This window comes from Poecilia latipinna, unplaced genomic scaffold (genome assembly GCF_001443285.1).
Source record: "Poecilia latipinna isolate Pla-1442-1.1 unplaced genomic scaffold, P_latipinna-1.0 Scaffold1071, whole genome shotgun sequence".
Classification (NCBI taxonomy): Eukaryota; Metazoa; Chordata; class Actinopteri; order Cyprinodontiformes; family Poeciliidae; genus Poecilia; species Poecilia latipinna.
In genome coordinates, this window is record NW_015113687.1 from 105 (window position 1) to 11,147 (window position 11,043).

General features: G+C 50.8%; 2 protein-coding genes across 2 annotated transcripts; both read left to right on the top strand.

Moving 5' to 3' along the window:
* The first annotated feature begins 531 nt into the window (after positions 1 to 531).
* Positions 532 to 4,183, top strand: LOC106959341 (platelet glycoprotein Ib alpha chain-like). Its single transcript, XM_015051859.1, has 5 exons — positions 532 to 563; positions 836 to 1,091; positions 1,207 to 1,302; positions 1,799 to 1,978; positions 2,517 to 4,183. The coding sequence occupies exons 1-5, from the start codon at positions 532 to 534 to the stop codon at positions 3,855 to 3,857; spliced, it is 1,905 nt and encodes a 634-aa protein (XP_014907345.1). The 3' UTR covers positions 3,858 to 4,183.
* A 93-nt stretch (positions 4,184 to 4,276) lies between these two features.
* Positions 4,277 to 10,943, top strand: LOC106959346 (uncharacterized). The gene is made up of 10 exons (XM_015051867.1): positions 4,277 to 6,021; positions 6,685 to 6,941; positions 7,021 to 7,153; positions 7,217 to 7,291; positions 7,360 to 7,495; positions 7,569 to 7,734; positions 9,055 to 9,350; positions 9,435 to 9,607; positions 9,681 to 9,929; positions 10,014 to 10,943. The coding sequence occupies exons 1-10, from the start codon at positions 5,740 to 5,742 to the stop codon at positions 10,551 to 10,553; spliced, it is 2,307 nt and encodes a 768-aa protein (XP_014907353.1). The 5' UTR covers positions 4,277 to 5,739; the 3' UTR covers positions 10,554 to 10,943.
* Positions 10,944 to 11,043: the final 100 nt, after the last annotated feature.

Consider the following 11,043-nt stretch of genomic DNA (forward strand, 5'->3'; position numbering starts at 1 on the left):
GGTTGTACATGTTTACATACAAATAAGTCTTTTTAAAATATTCCAGACATTGACCACTGCAAGTGTGGAACCGACATACATGGATTCCATTCTTCCGTCACTCTCTTCAGGCTCTCAGAGAATCATTGATGAGACCCTGAAGAAGACAGAGCTTCTAAACTGGTAGTTGTGTCAGATTTAGCAACATACTTAACATTGTTTGGCTCATTGCTGTGTTGAAATCATTATAATTTTGATTCTCAGTGGCAGCTTTGCTAGATTAGTGAATATTACCAAAGATTCAACATTTTGGACACCTATTGTATTCCTGTCTCAGGTTTTAGATGCTGCAGACTTGGATTTAAAGACTTGAATAACAAAACTAATTGAATCAAATGTAACATTGAGGGTCCGAAATGCCTGTACATTGTGTTTTGTTGACAAGTTAAATAAAAAAGGTGTTCTGCAATGCTTTGTTCTCCTGTAATCATTTCATGATATTGGTGATAAGTTATTGATCATTTTGTTGAAATTTAAAATGGCTGACCGTATATGTCAGGAAATGGAACAAAGGTCCCCACGAGGTAAGTTCGTGTGTGTTAATTATGCAAATAATATGTAAATCTGGTCCCCATATGACATGTTTTTTCGGAATTTCATGAGTCCCCATGTGGCATGGCCCAGACAGGTTGATGACTCTACTTTTGAAATTGAGTTATTTCAAGGTGTGTTTAGGTTAATATAGGTATAAATAGTGTAAAATATATTTTTTTTTTTTGATTTTTAGAACCACTAGAAAGTGTGGTCCCCACGAGTGATGATTAAATTGGTAGTCCCCACGAAACATGTAAACTAGTCTGTGTGTGTGTGTGTGTGTGTGTGTGTATGTATCTGTCTGTGGTGTGTGTGTGGCCCTCCAGGTTCCGGCCGTGGTCCCCAGCTCCGCCCCGGTTCTGGCCGGCCTCTCCATCCTCCGGCTGGGCTCCAACCGCCTGACGCGCCTCCCTGACGGCGCCTTCGCCGCCTGTCCCGCTCTGACTGAACTCTACCTGCAGAACAACTTCTTGGCGTCTCTGACCGACCGCAGCTTCTCCGGGCTCAGCGTGTTGGAGGTCAGCCTGTCGCCGTGGCGACGCCATCTGCAGGGGGAGAGAGGATAATTAGAGCTTGAGATCGAGCTGAACCTGGTCGGGACAATGAAAACTGAAAAGTGTGTCCGTCCTGCAGATCCTGGACCTGACGGCCAATCGCATCTCCATCCTTCCTGCTCTCATGCTCCACCCGCTGTCAGCCATAGAAACCCTCTACCTGGAGAGCAACCAGGTGAGCAGCTGGAGCCCAGCCATGCTAACAATTCATGCTAACAATTCATGCTAACACATCACACTTACACAACATGCTATCACATTGTGCTAACACACCATGCCAACACAACATGGTGTGTTACAGTACAGAATATTTCCAGGAAAACTTTGAGCCGTTGGTGGAGGTTCTGATGGTGATGAACTGTGAGGGTTAAAATTGAACATTACAACATTTAGACCAGAGGAGCCCAAAGTGGGTCCTGGAGTTCCGGCATCCTGCATGTTTTATTCTCTCCCTAGTGGTAGTAACAACCTCCTCAGCAGGTCAATGTTCCTCTTAGGCCTCTAATGAGCATCATTTGATCCAGGTGTGTTAAACCAGGGAGAGAATAAAACATGCAGGATGCCGGGCCTCCAGGACCCACTTTGGACACCCCTGGTCCAGATCGATCCACTCAGTACCTTAAAGCTAAACAACAAAATAAAAATGGCCGATTCTGGTCCTTGGTTGTCAGATCCAGGTGATGCCTGACGACTGGTTCAGCCAGAAGGAGGACGTGCCGTACCTGTACCTGTCTCTCAACCCCTGGGCCTGCTCCTGTTCCCTCGGTTACCTCCGCAGATACCTGGACGACTTTGGGCTCAACATCTACGTCCGAGACGGCCCTCTCATCAAGAACGGCGTGGACAGCGTGGTAAGCTGACGTCCTCTCCTCGTTCTGGAATAACTGCTTCTGCTGCTGGCTCTGGTTGGATGAAACAAATCCTCCTAAAATCTTTTTTAAAAATCCTCTAAAAAAGCAAAAATATAACTTCAAAAATAACAGACAAGTAAGGAATGTTTGGAGGGAATCACCGCCGAGTGTGATGTCATCAGATGTTGACGCTATGATTGGCTGGAGTAAACAGGAAGTAGCAGTTGCTAGCTAGCATGCAGCGCTCAGATAGACGTCACGGTTTCCCGCCTTTGGGCCAGAGTGACTTGGAGTTTGGTGGCTCTGGTAAGGCACAGACCCACCAGTAGGTGGCAGCATTCACTGCAGCAGAACTTATTCAGCTAACATGTTTCCATCTCCTCTTCAACTCAGATGTTGCCGTTTCCATCAACCGTTGCTTCAGAGCGTTTTTACAAAAACCGAGAGGAAAATCTCTTCACCGGACGTAGACATACGTCACTCAGACGCTGCTGCTTGGGCTCATCTGGAAGCTAAACTCTGTACCGTTTGTTCCCAGGTGTGCGACTCTCCGCGGCACCACCAGGGGATACCTGTAGTGACTCTGGAAGAGTCCGATCTCTGCTCAGCAGACGGAGAACCAGAACCGCTTGGAGACTTCTACCTGCCAGTGACCTCACTTCCTTCTGACCCGACAACTCCAGCTGCTTCAGTCCAACCGTCCAGCACAGAAACTCCAGCTGCAGCTCCTCAACCCACGACCCCTGACCTCACGACTGTGTCTGAAGAGTGGGCCTCATTCCGCCACAGAGTCACATGGTCCTGGTACCAGACCTTCACCAGTCTGACGCAACGAACCCATCACTCCAGCTCAGCGATGCAAACAGAAAGTTTATCAGATGGCCCGTTTAATCGGACCGCACACCCGACTACTGATGGTCCCCTAACTACTGAAGTCCCCTTAACTACTGAAGTCCCCATAACTACTGAAGTTCCCATAACTACTGAAGTCCCCATAACTACTGAAGTCCCCATAACTACTGAAGTTCCCTTAACTACTGAAGTTCCTCTAACTACTGAATTTCCTCTAGTTTCAGTTGTCAATGCCTCTCTGGTTCCAGATGTTCCTACCAGCAGGGGGCAGCATGTTACTGTGGTTCCTGCCAGCAGGGGGCAGCATGTTACTGTGGTTCCTGCCAGCAGGGCGGCGGTGTTGTGCCTCTGGCTGTCTGCAGGCTGCCTGCTGCTCTGCGCGGCGTCGGCGGTGTTGGTCCTGCTGACTCTGCTGAGGTTCTTCTTCTGCTACCAGAAGCTCTACAAGCCGCTGAGGCTAATGCTAGCAAGGAGGGCGAAGGCCAGGGAAGGCGCGGCTCTGCTCAGGAAGGAGGAGGAGGCAGATGGAGGAGTGGTGGCGCTGTACCGCTCCCTGCTGTTTGTCCACAGAGAGGGAGGAGGCGCAGCAGGGAGGGAGGAGGATGGGGGAGGACAGACGGTTACTCTGAAGCCAGCAGGAGTCGGGGGAGAGAGGGAGGACAGAGGAGTGTACAGGAGGAGCATGTACCGCCTGGTCAGCAGAGAGGAGGAGCTGGAGGGATGGAGGGAGGTGCTGGAGGAGTGCCGGGTCTCTGCGGAGGATGGAGGCAGGAAGAGAGGGAGCAGGAGGGAGGAGGAGGCAGCAGGAGGAGTCTCCAGGAAACGCTACAGTGTGATTCTGAGGGAGGAGCGGGAGGAGGTAGGGGGAGGGAGAGAGGAGCTGGACTGGGTGGTGGGAGGATGGGAGGCGGGCCGAGGAGCGGAGGAGGGGCCGAGGAGCAGCTGGGGGGAGTGGCTGGCTGGATATTTACCCAGCATGCCTTGGGGCCTGGCTGCTCCTCCTGAGGAGGCGGCAGCAGCAAAGTGAGGAGTCGGCGCTGGTTTCCTGTTGCTCTGCTGGTTCCTCTCCCAGTTACAGCTGTTCTCATTATTTTAGCCACATTAGCAGATGAAGGCGCTACATTAGGCCCACTGTCCCTGACCTCTGACCTTCAGTGACCTTCATGTCTCTACGTCTCTATGCAGATGACGCCGTGTTTCTTTTAGCTGAAACCAGAACCTGTAGATGATCTGCAGGCTTCACTTCTCCTCAGGGACCAGTCATCACCACAGCTTCCACTGAAGTACAGCATCGCTGCTTTGACTGCCGTTACCATGGAAACAGCCTGTACTAAATAAACCTTAACTGAAACCAAACCAGCTCTCCGTGTCTTCATTGAATGTGTCACAGGCTCTAATGTTTGGTGACAGGAGTTTGACTAAGCCGGTTTAAACTGTTAGCATTAGAAGCTACATTTAGGCTAACAAGGAGGGAGGATCGTCAATATGAACATCCAGTTTAGACTTTCAACCAAATTCCTTCAAAGTGTTAACAACTTATAAACACGTTTTTAAACTAACATTACAGCTGAAACGACTTTAGTTTGGTGTTTCGTTTCGTCCTCCAGGCGCTTCTTAAAATCTGATTTGTGTTAAATCCTGATAGGTTCATTATAGTGGGGGATGGTAACAGTGATAGCTTCATGTAGCATTTAATGCTATCTCAGGTCCAACTGGCTTCATCAGTGAACTCACCGTCCAGTCCTGGACCTGCTGCTGTTTGTTGCTGAAATCAGCTGCACAGACAAACTGGTTGATGCTTAAAACATGAATCACTGATTGGGTTTTAAAGCAGGGAATGAAAAACTGTGACTTTAACTTCTGACCCAGATGTTTTATTTTTGTGAAAATCTTCAGCAAAGCTCTTGGTGCCGTTTAGTGTTTTTCTTTTTCTATTTAACAAACATTGGAATAAAGATGGAGATAATGAGTGTTATATAATAACAGTCAGAAATATGAGGAGAAACATCAAAACCTCAACAAAATTAGAGTGAAACATGATTTAGTTTGTTTGCTACAAATTAAATAAAGAATTGAAAATGATCAGGTAATATTTAACTGAAAGGATCCAGTTTCTGATCCTCCAGACCAGCAGGTGGCGGTAAACACGGTTTGCTGTTGAACAACTAATCTGATCCAATCAGAGTCCAGGTCGGTGGGCGTCCCGGTTCCGACAGAACTCAGAGGGAAGTGGGACTCCCCCCTCCCCGGCCTGTAGCTGGAAGCTCCATCCAGTAAGTCCTAATGGGTCTTTGGGTTCCGACAGGCGGAGGTCAGGGCTGGAGCTGAGCAGCTTCGGTTCGGGAAGGTTCTGCTGCCGGTTTCCATGGTAACGGGTGAACTATTGTGCTGGAACTGTTAGAGTAAGGTTCTGGTTCTGTTCGGGTTGCGGCAGTGGCAGCAGGAGTCTGGTTCTGTTTGAACTCGGTAATGTCTCTGGTTTCGTTGAGTTCAGGTTCACTGCTAAACGAGGCCACAGCATTTGAAGCCATGGTGCGTTCAAGTGCATCAACTACGTCACTACGTCATTCGAGGCGCCATGATGGACGTGTGAAGTCCTTCATGGCGGACGGTAGCACTGAACTGGGCGACTTAATTTTTCCCCCAAGTTGTTTTTGTCGGTTCCTTCATGGCTCTACATGTTCAGTCGAGCTAACCTGTGAACGTTTCTCACCTGGTTGGCTGTTTGAATCAGCTAGTTTACAAACCGAGCCGATGTGTTGATCAAATTACAGGCTTTTCCTGAATTCACACCACAATTTATCACAATACCACAAACAGCGTTTCCTCCTAAACGGGAACGGGATTAAAATCCTACAGAAGACGAGATGCTAACCAGTTTTTACCGCATGTTACGCTAGTGACGCAGAATGAAGGAGGAGGACCAGGAGGTGAAGGTAGAGGAGGACCAGGAGGACCTGGAGGACCAGGGGCTTCGGACTGAGGTGAAGGCTGAGGAAACTGAGGAAGTTAACCTGGCTGAGAACCATGAGCACCGCCAGGACCCAGAACCGGACCGCCAGGACCCAGAACCGGACCGCCAGGACCCAGAACCGGACCGCCAGGACCCAGAACCGGACCGCCAGGACCCAGAACCGGACCGCCACACTGTGGACTCCACCCAGACCCAAATGTCTGCCTCTGGTCTGCAGGTCAGTGTTCAGGTACAGACACCAAAACCTGATGGGAAATCTGCAACGATAAAGAAAGAAAAATTACATTAGAAAATATTTTTAGTGATTTTTTTTTACATAAAAATCTGAAAAACTTTGAGATTTTTAGGCTTTAAACAAACAACAATGTTCAAGCTAAACTCTGTAAGGTTGGTCCTCATCACCGGGCAGAAGAGAAGGGCAGGAGGGGTTTCTGGCCAAAGGCCCCAGGATCTCTGGGCTCCTCAGATAGGACTGGCTTTGGCTCCACAGCGCCACCATGCTGTGGTTAATGACGGCACACGTCTTCTGGTTAGGTTTGGTGTTAGTTGCCCTGTTAGTTGAGGCCTTCGGGGCACAAAGACTTCTGCCCGTTTCGAGGTTCTTCCTGTGTAAACTCTCAGGAGCTTTTCCCAGCCACTGCAGTTAAACACTTTATTGATCCCAGAGAGAAATGGCATTTAGCTGCAGCTCTCTAAGTGAAGGTTCTCCAGAGTTGTGGTGTGAGACTTTATGTGAAATCCTCTGAAGTTCTCAGTCATCAGAACCAGTTCTCTTCATCAGGGCGGGTTCTCCCCATCCTAACTGGACCTTCTGGACTTGGGTTCAGGCTGACTGACCAGGGCTGACCCTGAGACTCGGTTCTATGTTTTGTTGTTTCAGGAAACGTCTGGCCCCCTGCGGTGCTGCCCCATCTGCCAGTCCGGCCTGTGGGAACGCCTGAAAGGTTTTCACCAGGTGAAGAACGCGTCACAGACACAGCTCACCTGGTCGGCCGGCCACACCAACATCCAGCCACATACGGAGCCGACTGTGGATGAGAGGGGCAAAGAGTCGAACCGGGCGAAGACCCCCGAAGGCCCTGGGCTGGAGGAGAGGAGGCGGATGCAGCCTGGCTGCTGCACTGAGCTGTTCCAGGCGTAAGCAGCCGCTCCTGGGTCCAGAGACGGTTTCTGGGAGGAGGAGGAACCTGACAGCTGGGTGTCGTTTTGCTTTCAGATACAAGTCACGACTCGGAAAGCTGGAATGGGAGAAGAGCGAACTGGAGGCGAGAGTGGGCCGGCTGGAGCGGGTCCTGATGGGGTCGAAGCGCAGCGCTGCAGCCGACGGGGCGGAGGACGGCCTGCAGCCGGTGGGTGGCTGCAGCACCGAGTGCTTCTGCAGCACAGCGATGTGACTGATGTCTGTCTGACAGGACAAGAGGCGGAGGCAGCAGGCAGAGGCAGAGGACGGCGCCTCCTCCTGGACACAACCTGCCAAGGGAACCACGGTGAGATCATCAGGACCTCACGTCTCTGCTGGTGACCCTCAGCTCTGCTCACTCTGCTGCTCCTCCAGCTCACCAAGGTCGGCACCAAGACGGAGAGGATCGCGTCGATGACGACCTCCACAGGAGATCCCAGTAGCTCCCAGTGGGTCTCTGGGACAGGAGGAGGACGTCTGATGGGACACCTCCGTCTGCCGGAGTCCATGAGTGAGTTTTCACCCAGGTTTCCTCTCAGCTTCGCTCTGCAGACAGTAACTCTTCGCTCCATCTCTCATTGTAGACGAGAGCCTGACCCAGTTCCAGGCGGTCCTGGTTCTGGGTCTGGAGGCCAAGAAAGACGCCTTTACCCGACTCAGGGGGCTGAAGGCCTTCCTCTGCTTCATGTCCGATGGATACTGGAGGCTGTCGGACTGGAGCTTCTTGCACAACGTGGCCAGGATACGACTGTGAGTAGCTTCCTGCTATGAGCTTCAGTAGGCTGGTCATGAGCAGCAGGGTCAGGGTTAGGGGTCAGGGTTAGGGTCCACATGGCAGCCCAGGGCAGGTCTCCATGTGGACCTCCTGTCCTTTTCAGTCCCTGCAGAAAAACTGACCTAAAATGATCAATTCATCATCGATCCATCAGTATCTGTACATCACGTTTCAGCAACAAGGCATTTCTAAGAGCTTCATCATAGAATCAACAATGAAACATCACATTTAGTCAAGATCCATCTTTATCAACTACGTTTCTAAATTCACTGGATTTAAAGGAACTCGGTGTTTGTTCCAGATTTATGGGGCATAGAAGCTGAATGCTGCTGCTCCAAGTCTGGTTCTGGATGCAGACCAGAACCAGAACCAGAACCAGCAGGTTGATCCAGCAGCAGCTGGTTGTTAAGGATTTATAAACTACCAGCTGGATTTAAAGTGAAGGACTGTAGAACTAGATGGTGTAGAACCAGGTGGTCAGAGACTTTAGTCCCCTGAAACGTTCTGGTAGAAGGACCACTGTGGAACCGAAGGGTCAGGTCAGAGGTCAGGGGTCATCCTGATGTCTTGACTCCAGCTGGAAGAACCAAAGCTGACTCTAGATCTATAACTCTAGATCTATAGCTCTAGATCTATAACTCTAGATCTATAACTCTAGATCTATAGCTATATATCTATAACTATAGATCTATAACTCTAGATCTATAACTATAGATCTATAACTCTAGATCTATAACTCTAGATCTATAACTCTAGATCGCTCCTCTTTAGGTCCAAAGTTAAGAACTTCTGTTTCTGTTCAGCTGGACAAAGTTTCGTCTCATCCTCACATTGATCTGTTCTCAGCATCTGTTCAGTGACTGGATGGGGTCAAAGGTCACCTGGTGACCTGGTAACGTAGAGCTGTGTATCATCTGTCGTCATGGTAACTGATCTTACTTCCAGTTATAACCTGAGCTAGTGGGAGCTTACAGATATGGAGCGGTCCAAGGACGGAGCCCTGAGGAACGTCACATGTGATCCAACACCTGCTAACCATTAACAATGTTCAACATTTAATATAAAAGAACTTAAATCTATATGTCACACAGTAAACTGGATAATTATGTGATTTAATTCTATTCAACAAGTTTAATAAACTCATTATGTAATAAAAATCATCAAGTTCATAATGTGTGTTTTAATTATCCAAGAATTCAACATAATAAATAATAAATGTAACAATCAGTCCAGCTCAGTCGGCTGGATAAAACCAGCAGCTGTCCAACCCGCCTCCTGCTCCTCCTCCTCCACAGCTGGATCAAGGTGATGCTCAGCAGAGGGAAGAAGTTCAGCACCATCCGGTCCTACCTCCGCAGCGCCTGCTGGTTCCTGGAGTTCCTGCTGGCCGCTCGGCCCCAGAGCTGCCACCGGATTTCAGCCACTCAGACGCAGGTGGCCGAAATCCTCCAGGTGCTGAAGACGACCAGCAGGGAGACAAACCGCAGAAACACCTTCCACCTGAAGCCGCTCAGGAGGGAGCAGCTGTCAGGTCTGGACGCCGTCGCCACCTGCCTCCGGCTGGCTCCAGGCCGGGTGGAGGACCTGCTGGGTGGGTCTCTGCTCCCTTTACCGGTTCTCACCTGACCGTTCTCACCTGACCGTTCTCACCTGACTGATCTCCTCCATGTACCAGCGGAGGTGGAGACGGACTGCAGTGCCACCCGGAGCCTCTACCTGCTGTACGGCTTCCTGGCGGCGTACTGGTCCTGCCTCAGCGGACTCCGGCCCAGAGTGTTCACCGCCTTGACGGACGCCGACGTCTCCAAGGCGGAGAAGGAGATGACAGAGGAGGGCATCCTGATCAGGGTACGTAGCCCCAGGCGGCTCACTGCCTCTGAATCGACCGGCCTCTCAGGAATGAGCTCTCTCTCTCCCCCAGGTGGCCGAGCGCCAGACTTCGCCCCGGTCCGGTGAGGCGGCCTTCGCCTTGACGTGCCGGGAGTTCGCTTGGATTGAGCGGCTCGTGCCCATCAAAGCCCAGCGGGGGGGCAGCAGCAAATACACCCTGTTCACCACAGGGACGAAGAAGTTCAGCAAGATAAACCGCTACGTGAAGCTAGCGTGGGCCGAGATGGGCCTGAGAGGCAGCATCAACTTCACGCTGATCAGGACCATCATGGCCGACTGCGTAAGTATCGCTGCGCTGTGGCGCCTCCTCTGGTAGGCCGCATGTTCGCCTCGGCCCTGACCTTCACCCGCTCTTCCTATTCAGGCGCAATCCGCCCTGACGAAGGGTTCTGGGAAACGGGCCGGCACTGCCGCGCCTCACCGGCTTAAGGCCAACCGGTGCGCCGCCTCTCTGCAGGACGCCATGACGGTGAGGAAGATGGTGATCTGCAAGCTGGCGGCCCAACAACACCCACAGCTGCTCTCAGGGTCCAGTCCATCCATCACCACCGAACCCTCCACCTCCACCCAGCGCTCCTCCACCTCCCCCTCTACCTCCACCTCCACCCAGCGCTCCACCCAGCGCTCCTCCATCGCTCGCTGCTCCTGCAGCAGCAGAGTTCTCCAGGAGGTCTCCGACTCCTCAGGTTTGCTGTCAGACCCCAGAGCTGGCAGACCTGATCTGAAGTCTGAAGGAGCGTCTGGCGATGCCTCGGAGATCAGAAACATGGCCGCCTGCTTTGTCAGACTGAGTCCCTTAAAGATACCAGGCAGAGGCTGCGGCCAGCCTGCAGGTCAACAGGTCACCAGAAAACAATATGCCCTGAGGAAAAGAACAGGCATGAAGAGGAAGTATACGTTTTGAGGAGCCGGTTGGCTGGAGAGGCTCCCCACAGTTTTCCCAGGGTTTTTTGAGTTGTTTTCCTGTTAGCATTGGTTTGGTTCTGGTCCTGATTTAATCTGTTCTAGAGGTTTTTCCTGTTCCTCCAGCTCAGATAAACCTTTTGTTCTGTCAACGGCCGGAGCCTCTCCAGTTTGGAGGGTCCAGGTTCTGACAGGACGGGCGGTTCTGACCATCAGAACACCAGACCCGAACAGAGGAAAGAAAAACCTTTAAAACAGCGGAAACAGAAGACAGCTGGTCGTCTTCTGGTGACCTTTGACCTCATCTGTCGGTTTCTTCAGTTCTGGACGTGTTGGAAGCAGCAGGCTGCTTGTTCTGGTCGGTCAAGAAAATAAAATACATTTCTTCAAATCGTCCTTTTCTGTTATTCTACAAAATTCAGACCAACTCTGATAACTGCTGCTGGTATGGTATATATATATATATATATATATATATATATATATATATA

Coding starts and splice junctions, on each gene's coding strand:
- LOC106959341 (XM_015051859.1), top strand. CDS start 532: ATGTCAGGAAATGGAACAAAGGTCCCCACGAG. Junction 1,092..1,206: donor CCGGGCTCAGCGTGTTGGAG/GTCAGCCTGTCG, acceptor TCCGTCCTGCAG/ATCCTGGACCTGACGGCCAA. Junction 1,303..1,798: donor TCTACCTGGAGAGCAACCAG/GTGAGCAGCTGG, acceptor CTTGGTTGTCAG/ATCCAGGTGATGCCTGACGA.
- LOC106959346 (XM_015051867.1), top strand. CDS start 5,740: ATGAAGGAGGAGGACCAGGAGGTGAAGGTAGAGGAGGACCAGGAGGAC. Junction 7,735..9,054: donor AACGTGGCCAGGATACGACT/GTGAGTAGCTTC, acceptor CCTCCTCCACAG/CTGGATCAAGGTGATGCTCA. Junction 9,351..9,434: donor CCGGGTGGAGGACCTGCTGG/GTGGGTCTCTGC, acceptor TCCATGTACCAG/CGGAGGTGGAGACGGACTGC.